The 22,480-nt window shown below is 38.8% G+C and overlaps 1 protein-coding gene and 1 long non-coding RNA gene across 2 annotated transcripts; both read left to right on the forward strand.

Moving 5' to 3' along the window:
- The first annotated feature begins 1,806 nt into the window (after positions 1 to 1,806).
- On the forward strand, positions 1,807 to 5,853 carry LOC137162075 (uncharacterized). Its single transcript, XR_010922267.1, has 3 exons — positions 1,807 to 1,939; positions 4,774 to 4,904; positions 5,724 to 5,853. It is a non-coding gene; the product is annotated as an uncharacterized lncRNA (long non-coding RNA).
- A 1,378-nt stretch (positions 5,854 to 7,231) lies between these two features.
- Positions 7,232 to 13,303, forward strand: HOXA13 (homeobox A13). The gene is made up of 3 exons (XM_067561646.1): positions 7,232 to 7,358; positions 11,359 to 12,083; positions 12,750 to 13,303. The coding sequence occupies exons 2-3, from the start codon at positions 11,408 to 11,410 to the stop codon at positions 12,992 to 12,994; spliced, it is 921 nt and encodes a 306-aa protein (XP_067417747.1). The 5' UTR covers positions 7,232 to 7,358; positions 11,359 to 11,407; the 3' UTR covers positions 12,995 to 13,303.
- Positions 13,304 to 22,480: the final 9,177 nt, after the last annotated feature.

The following is a 22,480-nucleotide window of genomic DNA, read 5'->3' on the forward strand; positions in this document are numbered from 1 at the left end:
TTCCATTCTGATGATTTAGGATTTTCCGTAATACCTCCACCCTAGGAAGTGGAGTCTCTGGGAGGTCGCCGTTCTTGCCATCCGCGGGCGGGGGGGAGGGAGCCCAGCTTGCCCCCTGGACTTCTTCCCCCACTTTTCCCCGATTGGAAGGCTCGGGTGCCGGTCGAAAGCGGCACAGCCCCCCTCTGGAGCTGTCAAGACCGACCCAACCCCCTGGTCAAGACAAGCGGACAATGGCGACCCCGGCTCCCAGGAGCAAGTTTGCCACTCTTCCTATTGTAGCCCTGAGTTTACTGCGGGTGTTCTGAATCCAGGGAGGAACCATTTCCCCCGAGCTCTAGATCCGCGTTTACATTTGCAAATATCCGTTATGTGTTTGTAATAAATGTCCGCAGCGCGTCACCATGTTTAGCGAAGTAACACTCACATGCAGGCGCATGCAAAGAACTGGATCGACGTGGGTTGCTGGCATCCGCTGGCTTTGTGTTGCGAGAACCTGTTTGCTCATTTCGTGTTTCATATTTTGTCTTCACTAGCTGGCAGATGTGTTCGGGAGTTTTCCGAACGACCCTCGTGACACTTTACATGAACTTTTCCGTCCATGCCAGGCTATTCAGATATCTCCATTTCATGGGCACAGAAAAAACGAGTGGTTCTCGTTTATCGCGTGAGCTGAAGAAAGATGAGGGGGTGGCCTGCCCCTAAGCTGTGGAATACACACTGCCACCTGAGTTGGTGTTCGTCTTGTGACTTATGGCATCTCGGGCAACAAACATGGGACACGTGTTCTGTTCCTAGACACAAAGGAATTTTCCTGGCTCAAATGAGAGCTGGTGTGACTAGAATTGGCCATTTTGCTTGGTGGTTTATTTTCCAGTCTGGGTGCGCAGAGGAAATGTGCTTGTTTTCCACTCCCTATTGAATTCATGTCCATTCACGCGTTTTTCACTCCCATTGAGTTAACCTTCTTACTTAGCAGCTCATAATGTATCTCAGCTGCAACAGAACTGCAGCGAGCAGCCTTCATCTGCCCATGGTAGCGGAGGATGCCGAAGCGGTGGTCCGAAACCACGCACAGGCCTCTGTGATCAGCTAGGCCATTTGTCTTCTCAGTGGCCCTATCTTCAACCTCTTTTGCAGAACCTTTCTTCTGCTGTTCGGTTTAACAATTGGTTTGACCGGGGCCAGCATTTTCAAACCTGGGTGCCAAAAATTAGGCTTCCAAACCTATATAAGCACCCAAATAAAAAACACCTGCTTTTTAAAAATGCGGAGTAACTGCAGTTCCCAATGACTTCAGTGGGATTTAAGGATGATCCACATCAAGGAAATCAGATCATTTTATATTTAGATGCCTGCATAACGAATTAAGAGTCTAATTTTAAGCACCCAGTTCTGAAAAATTTGGACATAACTAATTACTCTTTTGTTCCTTGAGAAAATTCTCAATTCTTCTGTCAAATAGGGAGGTTCCAGCAACAGCGTTGCTTGTCCTCAAGTCTTTTAATATTTTCTATGCACAGATTTTTTTAGGAAGTCCTTAATGACTTTTTTTTTAATAATGCGATTTTTGTATATGTGATTAAGATTTCTGAGCTGGATATGCATCTATTTACTATACATATAGCAGCAGCCTTTGATGTTTCCAATCAAATTGAAACAACAACCTTGATGATTGACTTTGCTATTGAAGTATATGAGTTCATGCCTTATACGTAGAGACGTTCATCTTATCTATGCTCCTCCTCTTAGTTGCATACTCCTTAATGGCCTGATCTTGCTTCCATTTTTTAACGCCCCCCACCTCCCACATATCATGACGCTCACAAGTTGGAATTTATTTGGTGTCCCTTTCCCAACGAATGTGTCAGATACAGTTTTTCTTCCCTTATGACTCTTGAGTCATTCCACAGAAGACCAAGGATCGACAAAAGATTAAGTAAGTAATGACTGCTGAGTGGCAGGGCAGCCACATAATTTCAAGACAAACTTCTGACCTCCCTTTTAGAAAAATCGAGGGTAGCTAGGGCAATATCTTTCCCCCGCCATCTAAAATTAATTGGGCAACGAAGTCAGCTTTCTTTCATTGACCATGCATTTACAGAGTTAGATCCCCTTCATCCAAAATGATATGGACATACCAGTTTATTCCTCCAACACCTCCTGCGCAGATTATTCCTTTTTTTAGTAAAACTTCCTGAAGTTTAATTGTATAGACTGCGGTCTTCTCAGCTCGGCAGTGGGCTGTTGATAGATACTGGCATCAGGTTATGCGTTCCTAGTGCTTTTGGTGTGTGCTGCCTTCCCATGACAAAGTATCCAGTTTTATTTTTTCAAATGGTTGATTTGCTTATGGCTGATAAGGAGTGCTCCGGGGTCAATGGAATATTATAACCATATTATCTCAGTCCAAAGAGGTTTCATACTTGACATCGGCAGACCTGTTGAACTTTTCATTTATAGTGCATGTACAAGATTGGGTATTGGCTGCCCTGAGAATAGTATGAACAGCTAGCTTCCAACGACAATTAAAATCTTACTCTTTGCAAAGGCAGATCAGCCTTTACATTTCTCATGTAGTGTGACACATGAGTCGTTATTTTAGGTTACATCAAATTACCCTTGCACCAGGCGATGACATATGACCTGACATAACACCACATTCTACACCAGAAATTTCAAAGAAATATGGCTTTTTTAAAGTGGATGAAAGCAGGTAATTACGAGCAGGCACCAAGTAGCTACTTCACAGTAAGAAATAAGTGGCGGATATTCAGCTACTAACACAGCCGCAGTTAAATCTGCAGGAAGGGAGCCTTTAGTTATGTGCATGGTGATTGTGGAATTCTCTACCTTCAAGTATCTGTACTAAAGAATTACTGAGTGCATTTAACTGCAGATTAACCCTTATTGGGTAGCCTCTCATTATTTTTCATGGGGTATGGGGTTATTATGAAGAGTGCATGAAATGCTGACATAAAAACACCCCCTTTCTCTGTCCCACTATCATGCCAAATACTACTTTGGACACTTAAAACTAATAGGCCAATCTGAATTTTCCTCCTAATATGCGTACCTTAGCTTATATCCCCATCTCCATTCTCAGCACCTGGTGAGACTCTCTGGTCTGGTATCTCTTGTGCTGCATAGACAGATTCTTGTGTTCCAAATCAACACGAGCAATTACTACTTTTGCTGGCCTAAGGCCATTTACAATTGTGACTCATCCTCCTGCTGAAGTCAATGGGAGTTTTGCATTTGATTTAGTTGGCGTAGGATCGGGCCTGCTGTGTGTGTGCCCCCGCCTTTATGCTTAGCATTCTGTACAGTGCAAATATACTAACACAGAATACAACATAATACATTGTTATTTAATTATATGACGATAGCACTTAAAGACGACAATCTGGATTGGTCCCTGTGTGTGCAAAGACATAAGTAGACAAGGTCCCTCCCGCAAAGTGCATACAAACTAAGTTAAGACAAGTCAAGCAGTGAATAATATATAAGAGGAGGGAATAAAATAGAAGTTGCCTGATATTATAATTTGCTTGTTAGTTAAGTGCGGACTGTATTACTGGGTTTATTGACAAACACTTAGGAGTCTCAAATGTAGCCTAAAAAGCTACTTTCATTCATCTTCTGCAAAACACAGAGTAAATAACCTCTCACAAAACTAAAACGGTTGTATATTTAGAGCAGGATTTTAATTTAATAGCCACCAAGACAGATATATAATTTCTCATCTAAAAAAGAAGACGTAAAATACAATACGCTATGAAAAAATACGATTTAAAAAAGATTAAATTATTCCTTCAGAAATGCATGGTATTAAATACTGTGAACTTGATTTGTGTTATCCTACGTTCACAGTAAATATATTTAAACTTTAGGACATTTATTTAATATTTCATTACACTATGAACATAAAGACATTAGTGCCTGCATTTAAACAGATCATACCTGTGCTGCTGACACATAAAGTATTAACGTAAAGTGTAGAATACGTTATAATAAATTTAATTAGGGCCTGTTCTTGCTATATGAGTTGTATATGGATCAAATATAGTAAATATGTGTATATTTAGTAAATATAATATAATTATATTGTATGCATTAATATCGTGGTCTAATTTAATTTTATGCTGGGAAATGATTGATATATAATTAATAATTTGAAACATTCCTAAAAATAAACGAGGACACTCAAAATATCTGTAAGAGGATTTCAATTTATTTCTGTAACCTAGTTGTCTCAGTAATGAGAATAGGATTGTGCAGACAAGGTAACAGCACTTTTGAAACCGTCTCCTCTCGTTATTTTTATAGGATCATGTTCACCTGCAGCGTAATATTACACCAGCAGCTCACAGATTAGAAATATACGGTTAATGTAACTATTTAAATTCCGATTATAGCAGTGTCTCCTTATGCAGATCCTCCTATAGTTTCTCATTAAACACCAGACTTGAATAAAGTCTCTTTGCTGAAAAATAAACATATTTAATGAGTCAAAATGAAAATAAGAGGAGGAAATGGCCTGCAGTAAAGAACAACTACCGAAGGTTATATAAGTAACACATTTAATGTCAATTTGATGTTAAATACTCCTCTTCTTTGGAGGGAGAAGGGCTCTTTTTGTCGATCCATATTTTGTACATCTGTGTGTACTTTCCAAACCCATAAAATTAATAATATTAAAACTCTGTTGAATGCCAGTTCATACTAAATACCAATAAAAACGAATATCAGAAGTTTTTATTGCAATGCTAGGTTTTCATTCGACCTGGCCGCTTAGGAAAAGCGACAAACTGGACAAAGGAAAAAGAGACCTCCATACAGTCAACAGCAAACCGCAGAGCTGGAAAGAGTCTTTGAAGACACCCGGTTTCTGACACCTGAAGGTAAGACAAAATATCCCTGTTAAACTTGGACTCACCAAGCGACATGTAATAGACACGCGTGCGCAGAAAATCCAGTGCACCTTAATACGGTACAGGTGTATTTACAAGCAATTCTCATTGCTGAAATGTAGTAGCCACTGAGGGCAGTGGGTCAAATCCTGCGCTCTGCTGATTTCAATAGCAGTTCTGACAGCATAATAAATTCACGATTTTAGCCCATTGATTTCAATCAGTCTTGAACCGAGTGCGTCTGAGAGCACAATGGGCTCTATGGGGCCTGTTCCAGCTCCCATTGAAATACATGGCAAAATTCCCATTGACTAAACCGGGAGAAGGATCGAGCCATCGGTGTTTATTTCAGACACATGACATTTAGGAGCTAGTCAAGATAATTAAATATTATCAGCTCTATATTCATTGTGACATACAATGGCCTATGGTTATAAGGACCATAAATTAAGCATCATCTTGACTGGGAAATGAATTGTACACAGTACCCGAGTCCACCATATCGAAGGTTAAATATAAGCTCTGATTGTTTGAGGGCAGATTTACATGATGGGATTATTACTCGATAATGTACTCCTCTGACCACAAAACAGAAGGGCTGGGACTCTCCTGCCAGTTCCACAACCTTGAGTAAAACTTATAGGTTTAACTGGATTCATCATGTTTATCGCAAAATAAGAGCTCGACTAATATAACAGGTAGCTCGTGTCTCTAGCTTTGTGGGAGGACGTCATGTATGATTTTCTCTTTTCCCCCTCTTGATGCTGTGTACAACCCTTTTTGCATCTAATTATCTCACTGTTTTTATAGGTGAAGATCTGGTTTCAGAATTAGCTCCAAAAAGTAAAGAAACTGCAGCAGACAGGAAAGTCCATTCTAGTTACTGATCAATCCTTATAGGACGTTATGACACGTTATTAAAGGAATGTTATAGCGATAAAAGCTGTGTGAAAAATATTTCTCCTGCGCTCTGAAAGTCATTATATTCAAACTCCTCTTCTTGCTCTTTTTGGTAGAAATAAATGGCACAATGGGCCTGCAACTCAGGAAGAACTACTTAGGAGAAAGGTTGAGGGATAAGTTTAATTGTAATCGGTAACAACGTGGTATGTAATCATGTGGTAGCAATTAATACAAACTCCCAGCAGAAGTGGAAAGTATACGCAACTGGAGCTGAGTATACCTTAGTTTTACTTAGTTTTTCAATAATGTGGCCAGTTAGTAGATAAGATATAAAGTAACTTAAACCCCAAATGTTAGATTATGAACGTCAGTGGATATCACAACCATGTTAGAAGAGATTCGCCCTTGATTATCATATTTCTATCTACTGTTAATACTTGTTCATAGTGGAACTTTTTAACAGAAAGATGTAATTGACCTGCTAAAACTACTTTCCACTTCCACACCACACACTCTGGCATCTTTTTCATGATTTACTACCAAAAAACAAAAAAAAAACAAAAAAAAAAAAAAAAAAGAAAAGAAAAGAAAAAGTCATTGTTTTCTCTGGGGAAACGGGTTGAACAGGTTGTGGCGGCATCTGTTTTAGTTTGTTTGGCAAAGCAAAATTAATTGAAATTGTAGGTGGGACGTTATCATTGCATACCATCAGTCCAAACGACTGCTTACGGAGAGCTTTCAAACGGGCATGTCTGTTTATCAGTGTATCTACACTGCAGTTTAATAGAATGTTTTCCATCACTATCCGAAGACTTCTGTTGGTTTAATCCACCGAATATAAACAAGAAAGAATCCGTATCTCTTTGGAGCTACGTGCATGAAAAAATTACAGAAAAATGAGAAAGTGTCAATTAGGAACATGGTGTTTACATAAAAACTGTTGGGTCACCCCCAGCCTCACTTTAAATAGTATTTCCGGCATGGTTTCTTATATTCCTCGGATTGGGATAGAAAAGAAAAACAGAGAAAGATGATAATTCTGATCCCCTGTGTTAATAAATATGAGACACGAAATAATGCCCGACATTGTGGATGAAAGAAAACGGTTACACTAGTTTTGACTACACCTTATTTATCTGAGATAGTAATTCTAAACATGAATGGACTGATATATCTACACAAATATTTAATGTGTTCCTAGGGATTTTACCGTCTTCATACTGAAGAGAAATGTACCTATATTTATTAATGTCTTAACACATTTTCAGGCATTTTTATTCCCTCCTTTGCATGTTCTTTTAATAATTCTTATTATTTTCCAATTATCTTAGAACCCCCCAGCACGCTGTGGGAGGGAGAGAGTTAAGATGTCCTGCAAATGCTGCTCGTAAAGCTGCTTAGTTACATTAGAAACACATGAATATCCTGCAATACAAAGTGTCTTTAAAACGAGCTGAGCAATGTTTATCTTAATACTCGATGCGAAGAAATTATGGAAGAAGCCAGCGTTGACAGCTCTCCTCCAAATTAATGTTATGGCAGGTAAATTTCATTTGCTCATGAACATCAAATTCGATTAAAGATCTGCTCCTACTATCATTTACTCTTGTATCTTCCAAGACTTCTGGGTTCTTAAAGACTGAGACTATTATTACTTACTAACATCATTCTACACCCACAAAGTTCTTTAGCTTGTTTAGAAAGATTTAACTGCCATTAACCTATATTTTGGGTTAACGCCCACACGTTTTCCCTTTAGATTATTAATTAACTCTATTAAAAGGGTGGAAAGATTGGATTTCCGTTTAATACGCATAGTTTCATATTATTTATGGAGCGATTCTTACGATTTTATTATGTTATAAGAGATAAAAAAGTATTTGTAAGTGGCCGTACCTGAGGCACTATGGATGTGTGTGTGTGTGTGTGTGTTATCACACAAAGGAACTCTTCTAAAGAAGCCCTTTTCCATTAGGTTTCTAGGAATTTTGTGGCTATACATTCGTCTTTGCAAAACATGACATTTAATTGAAAGCACTGTGTGTGACTTCAAGAGAAGCTATGAGAATTTTAAAAAGTAACCATGTTTCCATCATAGTAGGGTATTTACAGTTTATTAATAAATTTGATTTAAAGTCAAAATCCTGTAGTCTTTACTCAGGGAAAACTCATTGGCTTCAGTGAAAGTTTTGCCTGCCTAACTTGCCCGGTCTAGTTATAAAGGCCAAATTCTGCTTCGATTTACATCTGTGAGTTAGTGGAGTTAATCCCGATTTACCTCGGTGTAACTGAGAGAAGACCAATGCGTATTCGACACAGCTGAAATAGAATATTGTTGCCTACAGAGATGAGGCAGTGCATCCATTCACTCTGAATACAATTTCTGAGCAATGATAAACTGTATGGAATTGCAAATGTTCAGTGCATTATAAAAGTATAAAATAGTGAATATAGTGTTCATACTTATGCCCCCAATGGAATTAATAAATCCTTTTAGAGGAAACTGATTACCAGATATATTTCTTTCCAAAATTATACAGCACTGTGGAAGTTCGCCATCAAATTTGAGGAAAATACTGATGCTTTATCACTTGTTAGTATCTTTCTGACCTTGCCTGATGCTAAAGGGACAAATAGTTAGTAGAAGCTTTTGACTAATCTTTCCGTTGAATATGTAGGTGCATTTAAATGATCAAATTATGTTTCCAGTACTGAGTGTTGTAGAGGATGGTCAAATTCAATCAACTGAGTAAAGTAATTTAATAATTTCTGATGGAATTAGTTAATATAGCCAAACACGTTGTACCGGGACATCCAAGAGTGTTCAGTTAGCGTTAGAGAATAGTTTATATACAGGGCTGGAAATAAATTAAAACATGTTATTATAACCAGTGTTCGTTACAAAGTCCACTATCTTCGAATACCATTTGTTCTGCTCGATAGCTGATAGCCTTCGAACTGCACAGTTAGTTTTCCTGTTTAGTTGTAGGTACTCATTCAAACATACAGAGTTCTGTTGCTAAAGGATGAGAATGCAAGTTATTTAAAAAATTAGCTGGAAATTGCTGACATCTTTCTCCTTTCTCAGTGTCAATGCCTAGTTAAACTTGAGTCCTAGCAAAAACTATTAGGTAACCAGAACAAACATAAAAGTTCTTTTTAGCCCGTGAGTATTTTTTGATTAAGCATATGCAATTAAGATGCTATTTTGAGTATTTTGAGGAACAAAAGGTACTATTCAATATGAGTTTCATCCACGTCATTGCAAATAAGAGATGGATACAATTATATCACTGGGCTTATCGCAGTGATATGCATGCCCCCATTTTCAACCTACAATTTGTGTGTGTGTGTGTGATCATTTGTATCTAATCTCTTTTTCCCCCTTTGCACAAAGAATTGGAACAAAGCCAAGTGGGTAAACAAAAACAGCATACCGGATACCCCCACCCCTCTCGTACAGTTTGCACCGTGTCTCAAAGAAAGCTACAGTTTCAAATGGCTTCACTGTAGAAAAAGACTTGAAAACTATAGGCAGATAGGCGGAAAAAGCTTTAAAGCTGAACGAAAGAAGAAGGGGTGGGGAAGTCAGAGGATAGCTCGGGAAATTAGTGTTCTCATGGCTGCTCCTTTTTAACAAATCAGACAGGGTCTTCAAGTTTTGAATGACAGTTCTCACATTGGCGAGACTACAACTTTCAACTTGACCTTGGCCTCTAGCCGTGTCTAACCCGTATGTAAAACAGCACTGCCCATATAGCTGGGTTTATTATTTTTCTCTATTGCAATGCGTTTTTAAGAATGAAAGAAAGAAATCCGGGGCAACAAATCTACAGAAATAATGCTAGCTAAGCAACTTTTTTTGGGACCCCACAGGTTCCAAAGCTGTAGCCTGAAAGAAAGGAAAAAATGCTGGGGATAAATATTTGCATTTGGTCATCAAAAGGAATGCGGAAAAGATCACGCTAAGTAAAATGGGAACTATTTATTGGCGACAATTGAGAGAAATCGCTTAAATATTGTTAAATAACCAGACAAACGATAACAGTCACATGTATTCCATCCCGTTCCATGCACCCAATACTTCCATACATACCGCTCTGTGTTTGTCTTTGAAAACAGATAATCACCGAAGTGATAGTTAAACCAGCTAGCAAATGTGTTCTTTGCATTGTTCAAGGCAGCCCCAAAACAATGCATATCTTATAACCCTAGGCTTGTAGCAATACACTGCAAACAATGCTGCACCGTCAGTGGTTAGCACAATAGCTAAGAATAGATCGCGCTGTCAGACACACAATAAGGAAACATGCAGCTAGAAATTAGTTTTCAGTGTATGACTGTCTTTGTGATTTTTGCCCATATAAGTAAATTCGAGACATATTATTTTGAAATTACTGCATTATATTTAATTCAACTGTATATTTATAGTTCAGTCACCCAATGAACGAGTGAAATGATTTACATATTAACATTACCGTACAGTTATGTGCGTATTTTAATACAGTACAAAAATTAAGTGCTAGCAGTAACAATGTATATGGAAATGTGCCACTGGTTTTTAGAAATGAACGTGTTTCTCATTCAAAAGAAAGCGCAATCCCTTTTCTAAACATGACTTGCTTTTAACCTTGGTACGACAAAAAAAGAAGTTTTAGCGTAGCAACTTTTTTCCAACATAAAGAGGACTGTGGACGGTAATGCACAATACATAATCTTCGGTAACATCTCACTGTCAGAGGAGATTCGGGTAGAATGTAGGCCCCAGGTTTTATTATTACAATAACTAATAATATACTTAGTGTAGTAAGATCTGGTTAACCCCTTCTCGCCCAAAACCCAGGATGGCAAATCTGTATTTCTTGATCCATTTAGCTAATCCTACTTCTGATGCTTTTCTTTTTTCCGGAAAAGAAAATCGAAATGAATAACAATAATAAATAATCATAAAAACAGCATTGATGAGTTTAGACGGACAGGAGGCAAAGGGGTGTGTGGCCCTTAAAACATTTTCTTTTTTTACAGATTTAGAAACCCGGGTTATGTGGCAGTCACGTTAGATCACACCTGTAGGGATTTAAGGTGTGGGAATGAAAGCTTAAAAAGCCCCCACAAAAACCCCACGGTTTGATCGGCAAATAACAGATGAAATGCGGAGGGTTTTGAATTTCAGTGCTATTGAAAATAGCATGGAGATCATGCTGGAATTATTTCACAGAATGTGCTGGGGCGGAGGGGGTGGGGGGGGGGATCACGCCTTGGGGGAAAAATACCTGTTCTTCTTTGCAAACCTTTTATTCCCCCCTTATCATGCACCCTTGGGAGTGGGAAGGGGCAGCCCCGGGTCTGTGCCGTCCGCCGCTGGAATTCCAGCCCCGGCCGGCTTATGACATTATTTAATTATCTGCATTTTATTCCTCAGATGTTTATCAGCTGCTTTGCATATCACGTGAGGCCCGGCGGGCCAATGGGCTGGGGCTTGGCGCGACACGGGCGCGTCAGCTCTGGTCAAGTCTCGGAGATTTAGTATCTCTTTTTTCAGTCTTTGGGGCTTTTAAAAAAGAGCCACTGGTCTCAATGCTGATCGGGCTATGACAGCCTCCGTGCTCCTCCATCCCCGCTGGATCGAGCCCGTCATGTTCCTCTACGACAACAGCCTGGAGGAGATTAACAAGAACATGGAAGGTTTTCACGCAGGCAGCAACTTGGCGGCGGCGGCGGCGGCGGCCAACCAGTGCCGGAATCTGATGGCTCACCCCGCATCCCTGGCCGCCCCCAGCCCGGCCGCCTACACGTCCAGCGAAGCGCCGGCCTCCGGCATGGCCGAGCCAGCTGTCAAGCAGTGCAGCCCCTGCTCGGCGGCGGTGCAGAGCTCCTCCGGGGCCGCCCTGCCCTACGGCTACTTCGGCAGCGGCTACTACCCCTGCCGCATGACCCACCACAACGCCATCAAGTCCTGCGCCCAGCCCGGCTCCACCTTTGCGGACAAATACATGGACACGTCGGTGCCGGGCGAAGAGTTCACGTCGCGGGCCAAGGAATTCGCTTTTTACCCGGGCTACGCCGCCGGCCCCTACCAACCCGTGCCGAGCTATCTGGACATGCCGGTGGTGCCCACCATTGGAGGGCCAGGGGAGCCCAGGCATGATCCCTTACTCCCCATGGAGAGTTACCAGCCTTGGGCAATCACCAATGGGTGGAACGGGCAAGTGTACTGCCCCAAAGAGCAAGCCCAGCCGCCCCACCTCTGGAAATCCACTCTGCCGGGTAATGCACCTGCATGGCTCCTGTCTCCCTTCCGTCTCTGATTCTCGCCCCTCTTCGCAGTAGTCTTGTGCCCCGCTCTTCTTGGCGCTGCTGCTGCTGCTGCTTTTCGCTTCTGCTTGCTGTGATATAGTTATTCCACCATTCCAGCCAGCCTTCAAAGCGGCCCCCTCTGCACCTTCTCCCCCCTCCAACACACACACACACACACACACACTAGCTCTGGGGGGATGTTAGGATGATCAGGAGTAGCTTTGCTCCAGGAAAGCACACGAGTGACTTCAAGATACGCCTGCTTGAAATCATGAATTGCACTAACCAAGGACATAGCCTGCTAAAAGGTACTGCGTGTTCACGCTGAAGAAGAGTTTTCCATAAATAGCGCAGCTTGCACACTTCATAAATTATTGCAACAGGGGATAATTTTTCCTAAAGTCCCTTCAGGACATTTTGTGTGTGTGTGTGTGACAGAATCAAGCCTTTTGCAGCTCAGTGCTGTTTAATATAGGAAAAAATATTCCGTACTATGAACGGTGGTTTAGGGGGCCAACGTTAGCCTGGGCAGGGTAGAGTAACAGTTCGCTGTAGCTTTAACCTCCGTGCAATTTGACGATGTCCTAATCAGTAATAATTGTATAATGCCTACATAACATGGTTTTTCTGTTACAGACGTCGTATCGCATCCCTCAGACGGGAGCTCGTACAGACGTGGGAGAAAGAAACGAGTGCCTTATACAAAGGTTCAATTAAAAGAACTCGAAAGGGAATATGCTACAAATAAATTCATTACCAAGGACAAACGAAGACGGATATCAGCAACTACAAATCTGTCAGAGAGACAGGTCACAATCTGGTTCCAAAACAGGAGGGTCAAAGAGAAAAAAGTTATCAACAAATTGAAGACTACCAGTTAATGGATTAAAGTGGAGAAGAAGCAGCTCAAAGGTTTCAGAACTATTTTTGTCCAGATTAAAATAAATAATAATAATTAAAAAAGACAATGAACCTTTTATTTCATAACAAGAGATCTGTATCTTTGGAATTATAGCATTTTAAAAAAAACATTATTGTAGGAAATGGTTAAGACTAACTGTTCTCCTGAAATCCAGACCAGACAGTTTAAATGATAAACTCTAGAGCCCAAATTCCCAGCTCTCAAATACTCAGTTTCAGTTAAGAAACACATTTTACTGAAAATCTTGTAAGTATTTCTGTGACCTTAGTATTCTAGAACACTATTAATGGTTATAATCCGAAAGCTGGTTCAAATAAGAAGGTCGATGTAAACCTACTTTTTCTTCCATTGCAATCCAAACTGCATGCTGACTTACTGCTCAGGTAAACCATAATGAAAAATATACAATTACTGTATATTTAAGAAATGCATTTTAAGTAGGAAAAAAAGGTACTGAATAAGAATTTCAGAGGCATCAGTAATGATGGAAACTGTGTGGAGGATTCATCTTGGTAGCAAATGAAAAACAATGCAAACTATTGGGGAGAGAAAGGCCAACAGTTGTTTGGAAATAGATTTCTTTGACTTATTTTTCAATAGCTGATTTTTTTGGCATCCGAACTATTTCCTGCAGACAGTACGACAGATATTTTCTAAAAGAACTCTACATATATTAAAGATCAAATGGGCTTCAAAAATGATTAAATATGTAAATCCCAGTTAATTAACAAAACGTTTGACTCTTGGGTGGATATATATATACGTGAACGTTGGCATTTCGTTGTAATAAAAAGCCCTACTGGAAAAAAAAATCTCGAAGAACTTCAAACTGAAAATACATTTTGTGTTTCCAAAAATATTTTGGTTTCAATTTTCTATATTTTGGTCCATAAGTAATTAGTCATTTTCCGTGTTTATTGTCTGTTATGAGGCCGCGTTAGGAAGTTTAGGGATTCATTTTACAGCACCTTTTTAATCCAAACAGTTATTTCAACCAGCACATTATTTTTGTTTTTATCACTATAAAATGCTATCTTGTAAATAAAAAAAAAATCAGCGCACTGTGAAAATGTATTTGTGCACCCTTATTTTTTATATTTCTACTGAAAATGAAAATCCAAAACGTGTAGATAGATATAATAGTATTAATACTGTTAATAAAATAGTCACTGTAACAAAACCTGATATACTCTTTATTTTTCCATATTTACGTGCATTTCGTGGAAAATAACGTATCTGTCTTGTAAGAACGTTCTCTTCAATTACTTAACTGGTTCCTATTTTTTCCTATAAATTATTTAGCTGGGGGAGGGGAAGCTTGATAACTAGCTTTACTAAAGTATAAATGTTTCAGTAAGGTTAAAGAGTCAGGTATTTTGAATGGGAAAAAAATGGTATCAGTGTAGTGCCGGGGTCCCTGCTAGAAAATGAAAAACAGTTGTTAGAAGACCCACAAATGCAGAGGTTGCAGTATTTAAGGTTTATTGCTAGGACTGAATATGTCTACGCGGGAAGGTTTTGGTATTTGTTGAAGTGACAGGACTAGGAAGGCCTTAAACCTTGACCTTGACGAAAAAAGACAATTTGTGACCTTGACTTTTGACAGCTCATGAATAGCCATCTCCAGGATTAGTAGATCAAGGGCGCCACCTGGCGTTTCCAACTCGTCTTTGTAGCTAGACAGCTCCAGTGAAACAAGGGCTGGTCACCTGGCCTTATTTCACAAATTTTACCTCTTTCTGTCCAGATGAGACACACACATACATATATACATAATGGGGGAAACAGAACACATAATGTATAGAATATTTGATTTCATATCTATATTTATCCAGATATATTATAGATTGAACTGTGGTGAAAATCAATATCCAGCCAATCTCAGTCTAGAAGACCGTAATTTCTGTTAAGAAGCTGCTTATCAGCCTTTGATTCCCGTGACTCTCTTTGCTAGTTGACAAGACTTGTGATATACAAAAACATTTTTTCAACAACTTCCCCCCGTCTCCTAAGGTGGTCTGCTACCCTAATTAGAATGATTGGGAAACCTTTACGGCAAATAAAAGTACCGTATACCATGCTAACTATAGACTTCTAGAATTACAGTTCAGCAATTCAAAGGGATCTATCTCTTCATAGGTCAAAACAGAGGCCTTTCTGGAGCTTAGATCTACGAGACTGGCTTTAACGCAATTCTTGGATAAGTATACAGGGCAGAAATGTCTATTTTCCAGGAACTTCTTGTGTCTCTGAGATTTCCCTTAATGCCTTTTAATATTTCAGAATACCCGCTGACTTTCTACCAATGCAAACTTGTGTAGGAAACATGCCGGATTTTATTTTGGTTTTGCTGGCAGGTTCCTGTAGCGTATTAGGGGAGTGAATTTTTGTGTTTTTGAACTGGAATAAGGCTAAATCACACAACAATCCAGCAACAAAATTAATATTTACTACTATCACTTGTATCTCTTCAAAAGTCAGCCACTATTACGTCACACCCAGTAATAAAATATTGAGCTACATTTCTCTAGACTGCTAAGAAAATCATTGAGAATAAAAACATTCAGTATTTCAATTACAACGTCTGATATTGACTTCTTTTTTTAAAAAAAATAACTATATAAGAAATTAAGTGAAAGCGGGTTTTTTTGCAAATGATTGGGAGACCAGGCCGAAAGGAAGAACCTGTTATTGCAAAGTATCAAAGACGTTCATTTATAATGTGTTCAGACGGAATTATTAAGGGGCGCTGGTACAATGATAGTGCGGTTGCAATCCATGTGTTCGGAAGCACAGATCCAGACTGTGCAAAGCTCTAAGCATCGCCTGAGACGTGCTGGGCTCCCTCAACCCCCACTCTGCTAGAAGGGAGTTAAGCGAGCTCAGCATCTTGTTGCACTGGGCGCTTAGGTTGATATTTTGCAGCCCCATTGATGTGATTGGGAGTTTTGCCTGAATAATAACTGCAGGAGAGGGTGTCTATTGATGGGGAAGCGGGGGCGGAGGGAGGTAGGAGAGAACAAACATCCACTGGTGCATCAATCGGATGATACTGTATACATTTTCCTAATAAAAGTGGAAGGTTTATGTTTCTATGCTAAGAAAGAAAGTAATCAAAATGGCATATCATTGCATTTTGCAGGGGAACTTCTGAAGGCCCAGTTCTACTCAGTTATATCGGTGTATTTCCGGAGTAGCTCCATTGACTTCCCAGGAGCGCTCCAGGTTTTCACTGGGGTAGCTGAGATCAGAATCTCACCCTGACGCTTAGTTGGGTCGTAATTTTTAATTTATTTTTGTAGCGTTCTAAAGTATAGTAAAAGGAAACGTAAAAGCGTTCACTCTACTCTGGAATTAGTTATAATTCTGAATTCCATAAATTCAGCATCTAAGCTAACACTTTTGATCACCGAAAATATATTTTAATGTAATAAATAAACACGAACTCTCCCTCCCTCTCTCTCTATATGTATGCACACATACATATACACATATAATGTACATATATAGTATATATCATGTATTATATATGTATATATAATATACATAATAAAATATGTGTATATGTATGTGTGCATATAAGTGTATACACACACACATGCACTCACAATTTACTATATATATAATATATATAGTAGTTAGCATCTATTTACTACATTCATATCTATTTTCGGTGATCAAAAGTGGTAACTGAGACACTGAATTTGTCGAATCCAGAATGTATACATTGACATAGACGCAAAATGTGTCTGCACATTTTCTCGGTTTCGTTATAACCGTTAGTTTGACTGAAGAAATACAAATACGAACTCAGAAATTTACACTTGTCTATACTTTGTATGTATATTTTTATTTGTTCAGTTATATACTCTATATACAACATATTCCAAATTATATATAACTTACACATAATTTATATATGTATTGCACAATTCAAATTGCATATAATTTGCATTTATATTCTACTAATAAATAGTTGAGCAAACTCTTCCAAAAGTAATAGCAGTTAGATGTTACTCAAGAACAATTGTTAAAAAAAAATGTGAGTAGGGTTTTATAAAAATCACTTTAAAATTATTTTCTAGTAACTCTTTATCAGAACTAATAAATGAAGATTTTGTTCAGACTGACTACCTACCAACTAAATCTGCTAAATATCCCTGTGGTGAAACTGGATTACTGGATTTAAATTTCCAGTGGTGTCTATATATTTTCACAGTATACGTATGTTATAGTGTAAAACTGTGATGCTTACTGGAGCAATATAACATTTTGGACCTGACCCTGCTCTCATTTAAATTCACGGCAAGTTCCATTGACTTCAAAGGAAATAGGATAAGGTCCTCTTTCCTAACAAATAAATGCTCCCGTTTAACTATATTGAAAAATCCCATTGACTTCAGCACGAGCGGGATTAGGCCCAAAGCATAGACGAATGAAAATAATTCAAACCAGGGTTTAGCTCCACAAACCATATTCACTCCTGTAGTCCTAATGGGTTAACTGGAGTACGCCAATGCCTAAAATGGAAGGATCGGGTCTTAAACTGCTATCACAGTAGGCATATTTAGCAATACAGAATACACTTCTCTTTTTTTAAGGTAAACTACGTCCCTCATTAACTGTGTCGCAAATCACCTCCTGATTTACGCCACGGCTCTGGAAAAAAAAACAAAAAACCCGTACATGGGGTTGTGAATAGTTTTAGTCAGGTGAGTTCTCTTGGTCTTTCTGGGATTATTCACCCGAGTAAAATTAATTATTTGCGTAGGTGTTTGCAGAATTGGGCGAATAACGGACTTCACATACGGATTTAGCATAATCAGTTGGTAATTGTTATACTTATCACTGCGCCAACTAATTTAATAACAATCTAAGAATGAGCTGTGCTTATAGATTTATTCATTGCAGAATTCTTTAACATCGACCACTCTATACAATGCAGGGAGAGGGAAATTCGGGGTACCTTATTTAATATCGAACTATCTGTCAGAAAACATGAAGAAGTATAGGTTAATGCCATGAATTTAAAGTACTTTACTGATTATGTTTTCCTCTTTTTAATTGTAAAACATATGATCTCCTGCTTCATTTTCGACTATCTATCTATCTATCTATCTATCTATCTATCTATCCTCTTGTGTATACTTAAACACACGTATATGTGTGTGTGTGTGTGTGTTGCGCGTGTTTGTATGTTATTTATTACCTTAATTTACCCTCCCAAAGCTGTTGGCATATACATTTTCAAGTACAAATTGCTGTTGCATTACATATTCCCGTCTCACCAATCTGACGCCAACGTTCTGAAATATGTCCGTAATCTGTGTTTTATAGGTAAATATATCATCAACGAAAATAATTAACAAACGCAATACATTACTTCACAAAGTACTCCCATGCACATTGGTCTGAGAAAACCATTATTTAGATTCTCAACATTACCAGGAATATTTTAAAATGGGGGGAGGGGTTGGAGTTATTGTGTCTGTAATGTTTGATAGTGTTACATACAGTCAGCATTTTATTTGCGTACTTTTAAAAATAACCCCAACAAATCCTGGGAGGTTTTTAAAATTCTTATGTATTTATTTTAAAATCAGAACAAATAAAAGACACCTAGAAGGTTTAACTTTGTTTCCCAGACCACAGGAAAATGCTGTATATAGAAAAAAACTGAAAGCAAGCGAATGCTATATATTTAGAGCATTTATGGCAAGGTAATGTCCGGGTAATATTTCTGTCTCAGTGCAAAATGCAAAACATAATTAAAGATAAAAAGATTAGCCCAGCCTCATATTTTGTAATTCTTGCAGGATTCAACGGCATAAACCTTAATTCCAAGTGTCTGAATATGTTGATTTATAATCTTCTAATCCCCGACGTTCTTAGAACCTCGGATTTAGAATTCCCATAGATTAGAATGTTTTATTGTATTTGATGGAGACGGAAGAGTACAACAAATGTTTTGTATTTTTTTCCACAGCAAGAGAATAAAATGGTATTTAATCTATCTCCACCTTTTACTCCTGGCAGTAACAAAGGTGGTTTGCAACGGGAAATAAAATTTGACAGCAGCATATTTCCTAAAAGGAATTAGTATAACGGCAAAACTATGTCTTTTTCCTCTTTCTTAAAAAAAACCTTCCGTTTAAAATTACCGGATTGCTGAGAAATCCTTTCGAAAGAAACAAATCGTGGTGTTTAAAATTGTAATTATTGGGGTATAAAATTATGTCACGCTTCTAAGGAAATGACTTTTTTTTTCATGTCTGAACAAACAGTAAGTATTTACGCCTCCAAACTATAAATTTAAATGTATAAAATGTTGCTTTGTCTTCAGTAAAATACACATTTCAGTATCTATGTAGGTAGCAGTAATGATGAAATCAAGACAGTGTTTAATACAAATAAAATGATATGCTATAAAAAGACGGTTTGTTGTCATTCATCACTTTTAAATGAGCTTAAAATAATTTAATGATGCCTTGAAGAGATGTCCTTAAAGAAAGATTGTCTTGTGGTTGAAGAGTAGAAAACTCTGAAGGATGATCATTTTCTTTAAAAATGATACTTGTTTTCAAATAAACTACAGACCACGTTGACTTTTTGCAAGTGTGTTCAGTTTTGCTGACATTACAATTTATTTTCAGACTGGACAGTTCCCCCAAAATGTGGAATTGGTCTGGCTGCTTTAGCCTATCGTTGATTATTTTCCTGGCAGCGTCCCATTCTCCCTTCTTTGCTAATTGCCCTTTTTGTATGGATTTGACTCATTAACTGCAGCGACGAAATGCAAATGTTCATTAACGCGCTGCGAAAACGCCTCAGTGAAAATATGGCGTGCTGAAATGCACGGTCTCTGCCGCTCCCAGATCTGATTTCTGATGAAAGATCCCCAAAGAGAGCATCTTCCCTTCCCCCTCTCCCCTGCAGCGTGAAAGAAAGCGCCCTCCTCTACGTAGTAAAGGTCAAGTCCTACAACGCACAATCCACGGTCATTACTGTACTGTGACCCATGGTGTATTGGGGAGGGAACATCAGGGTGTCCAGTGATAAAAAAAACTCTTGGATTTTTCCTCTAGTGCGATGGGAATACATGGAATTATACTGCATTCAGTCTATTGCAATCACCTTGTTGTATTCTAATTTCAGTCGGAAATTTTAGCAGGACTGAGAAAAGAAATACTTAGCATGTTGTACTGGTGCATTTTCCAAGTAGGCTAGGCTGAAGTCTGTAAGAAAGCTTATTAACTAACCTTCGCGGCTATATTTCTCTGCCTGCCTGAGTGCGACTAAAAATCTTTAGCGATCCAGAAGAAATACTTGACGGACCAGGTGTATTGCGTTTACAGAAAAATCACTGCTGAGTTGGTGTCTGGAGTTCTAGCAAGCGAAGCGCGGGATCTTAGCTATTAGTCTCCGTTTTGATGTTTGCAGAAGGCAAGAAGATCTGGGACGCTGGGGTAAGATTTGAATGCGGTTACTCGAGCTTGCTGAATGTTTTCCTTCTCCCTGCTGTTGTTGCGGATTTAAAAACGGGGTAGGAGCGGTGATCTGTGCAGCAATGTCATTTGGAAGGCCTTTGTGGCGGTTTTTCAGCCTGCCTCCTCCTCTTCCCCCTGCTTCCCTCCAAACTAGCTCTCTCTCGTGATATAAACAGAAGTACAGATTTTGCTTCAGAAGTCTGGGGGAATGAGTGAGGCTTGGAAGCTAATGATCAGGACCAGCCATTTATAAAAGCATTAATTGTTACAGTCGTTTGGGGGCAATGCTCCACCTTGCTAAAAGAGGCGAGGTAGCACAACATAGGTGGAAACAACAAAGGGGTTTTGCATTAAAGAAAGATAGAAGGTGCAGGTAGTGTCAGACCCCAGATTAGAGGATGTGTCTAGTAAAGTTGCTGCATAATTGGATTTGGATTTGTCTATGTCGCTCAAGAGTTTTCTCAAATGTAATTGAAAAATAATGGGTTGATTTTCTTTCTGAGTAATTTTTTGATTATTTGCCTCTTTTTGTTATTATTTAATCGTGCAAGAGAATTAAGGAGGAAAGAACCCCTTACAAGAATAAAGCCATCCACGGACGAATTTCCTTAATGCTTCCTTAAGGATGGTTATTTAGCCTGCCTGGTTTTCACCATACGTGGAATGTTTGAAAACAAATTTCCAGGTGATTATTAAATGTGCCAATTTAAATGAACACGAAGTTGATTTTAATCACCTTGAGTCCAACTCCCCACGCTGAGTTTGATTTGTTTAGTGTATCAGAAATTCGCCGCTGTATCAGCCTGGGTTAAAAATAATCGGAAAGCACAGTATTTTAGGCCTGTCTGTTCTTAACCGTGATGCCGCTGGGTAGACATAAAAATGAATAGGTCTTAATACAAAGAAGGCTTGGATTGCTTTCAGCCGTAGCTAATGGTTGGCATATGTCTAAATATAAACAACTTTAGCAAAATAAAAATACCACATTGAAGGAACGGGAAAAAACAGGAAAAGGGGAAATGACTAGGGAGCCACACCTCAGCACTGCTTCTTTTGTTGGAAGTTGAAAAGTTTGCATACATCTATGGTATAAAATGTATTGTTGTGTTGGTGCATCCACAAAATAGTTTCCTTTGTAGCTATGCTGATGTTTGAACCATTGTTAAGCATGTGCCAGCAAAGGGCAATCGATAATACAATGGACATGATGGACCCAGAATATTCAAGAACAATCGTATCAGGGATTATGGGGAACATATCTGTAGAAGAACTCTTGTATTTTATTTGCATACATAAAATACACATAGAGAAGAAGACCTTACAGAACAGTAGCAAACGTGTGTGGTAAAACCATGGCATTTTACAACCCCCAACTTCTTTTCAACTTATGATATACAAGTATATTTTTGAAAAAGTTACATAAATCCACCAACCATTATTATAATACAGTTCTTAGAGTCCATCAAAATATTAGGTTAAGGGTTTGAAGTCGTTGGTTTGACAGACTCCGTATAATGATACTTCCTGTGTCCGCCCCTGAACAATCCCTGATGAAGAAATGTCTTTAGTTCGCTGGGTTTCACGACTCTTGAGAAGGGCTCTGCTGCGCACTTTTAGCAGTGTGGTAACAGTGAAATCGGATGTGTTTTCTTGGGGAGGTGGGCAAAATATTGTTTAAACCCCCCTTTGTGAATCGCTGTTAACATTCAACAGATTTAGCTGAGAACCCCAGGCAATTAAAGTGACCGACCTTCTTCCGAAGCACAGCCATCTGCGTATCTCAGCCCGCAAGAATAACCAAAATAAAAAGAGTTTGTCTCGCCATAGCGGCATTTTATTGCCTATAACTGAAAAACCTGAATATGAAGAGCATATTATACATATCTCACAAGAACTGAACTTCGTTGTTTTAACCCCTCAATGCCACTATAACAAAATAACCATCTGGAGGAGGCAAT

Source organism: Emydura macquarii, unplaced genomic scaffold (assembly GCF_026122565.2).
Source record: "Emydura macquarii macquarii isolate MOO-44397 ecotype Brisbane River unplaced genomic scaffold, CSIRO-AGI_Emac_v2 contig_2422, whole genome shotgun sequence".
NCBI classification, from domain to species: domain Eukaryota; kingdom Metazoa; phylum Chordata; order Testudines; family Chelidae; genus Emydura; species Emydura macquarii.

Excerpts from the sequence above, each read along its gene's own strand:
- HOXA13 (XM_067561646.1), top strand. The coding sequence starts at position 11,408 with ATGACAGCCTCCGTGCTCCTCCATCCCCGCTGGATCGAGCCCGTCATG. Across the intron at positions 12,084-12,749 it reads CTGGAAATCCACTCTGCCGG|ACGTCGTATCGCATCCCTCA; the intron begins GTAATGCACCTG and ends TTTCTGTTACAG.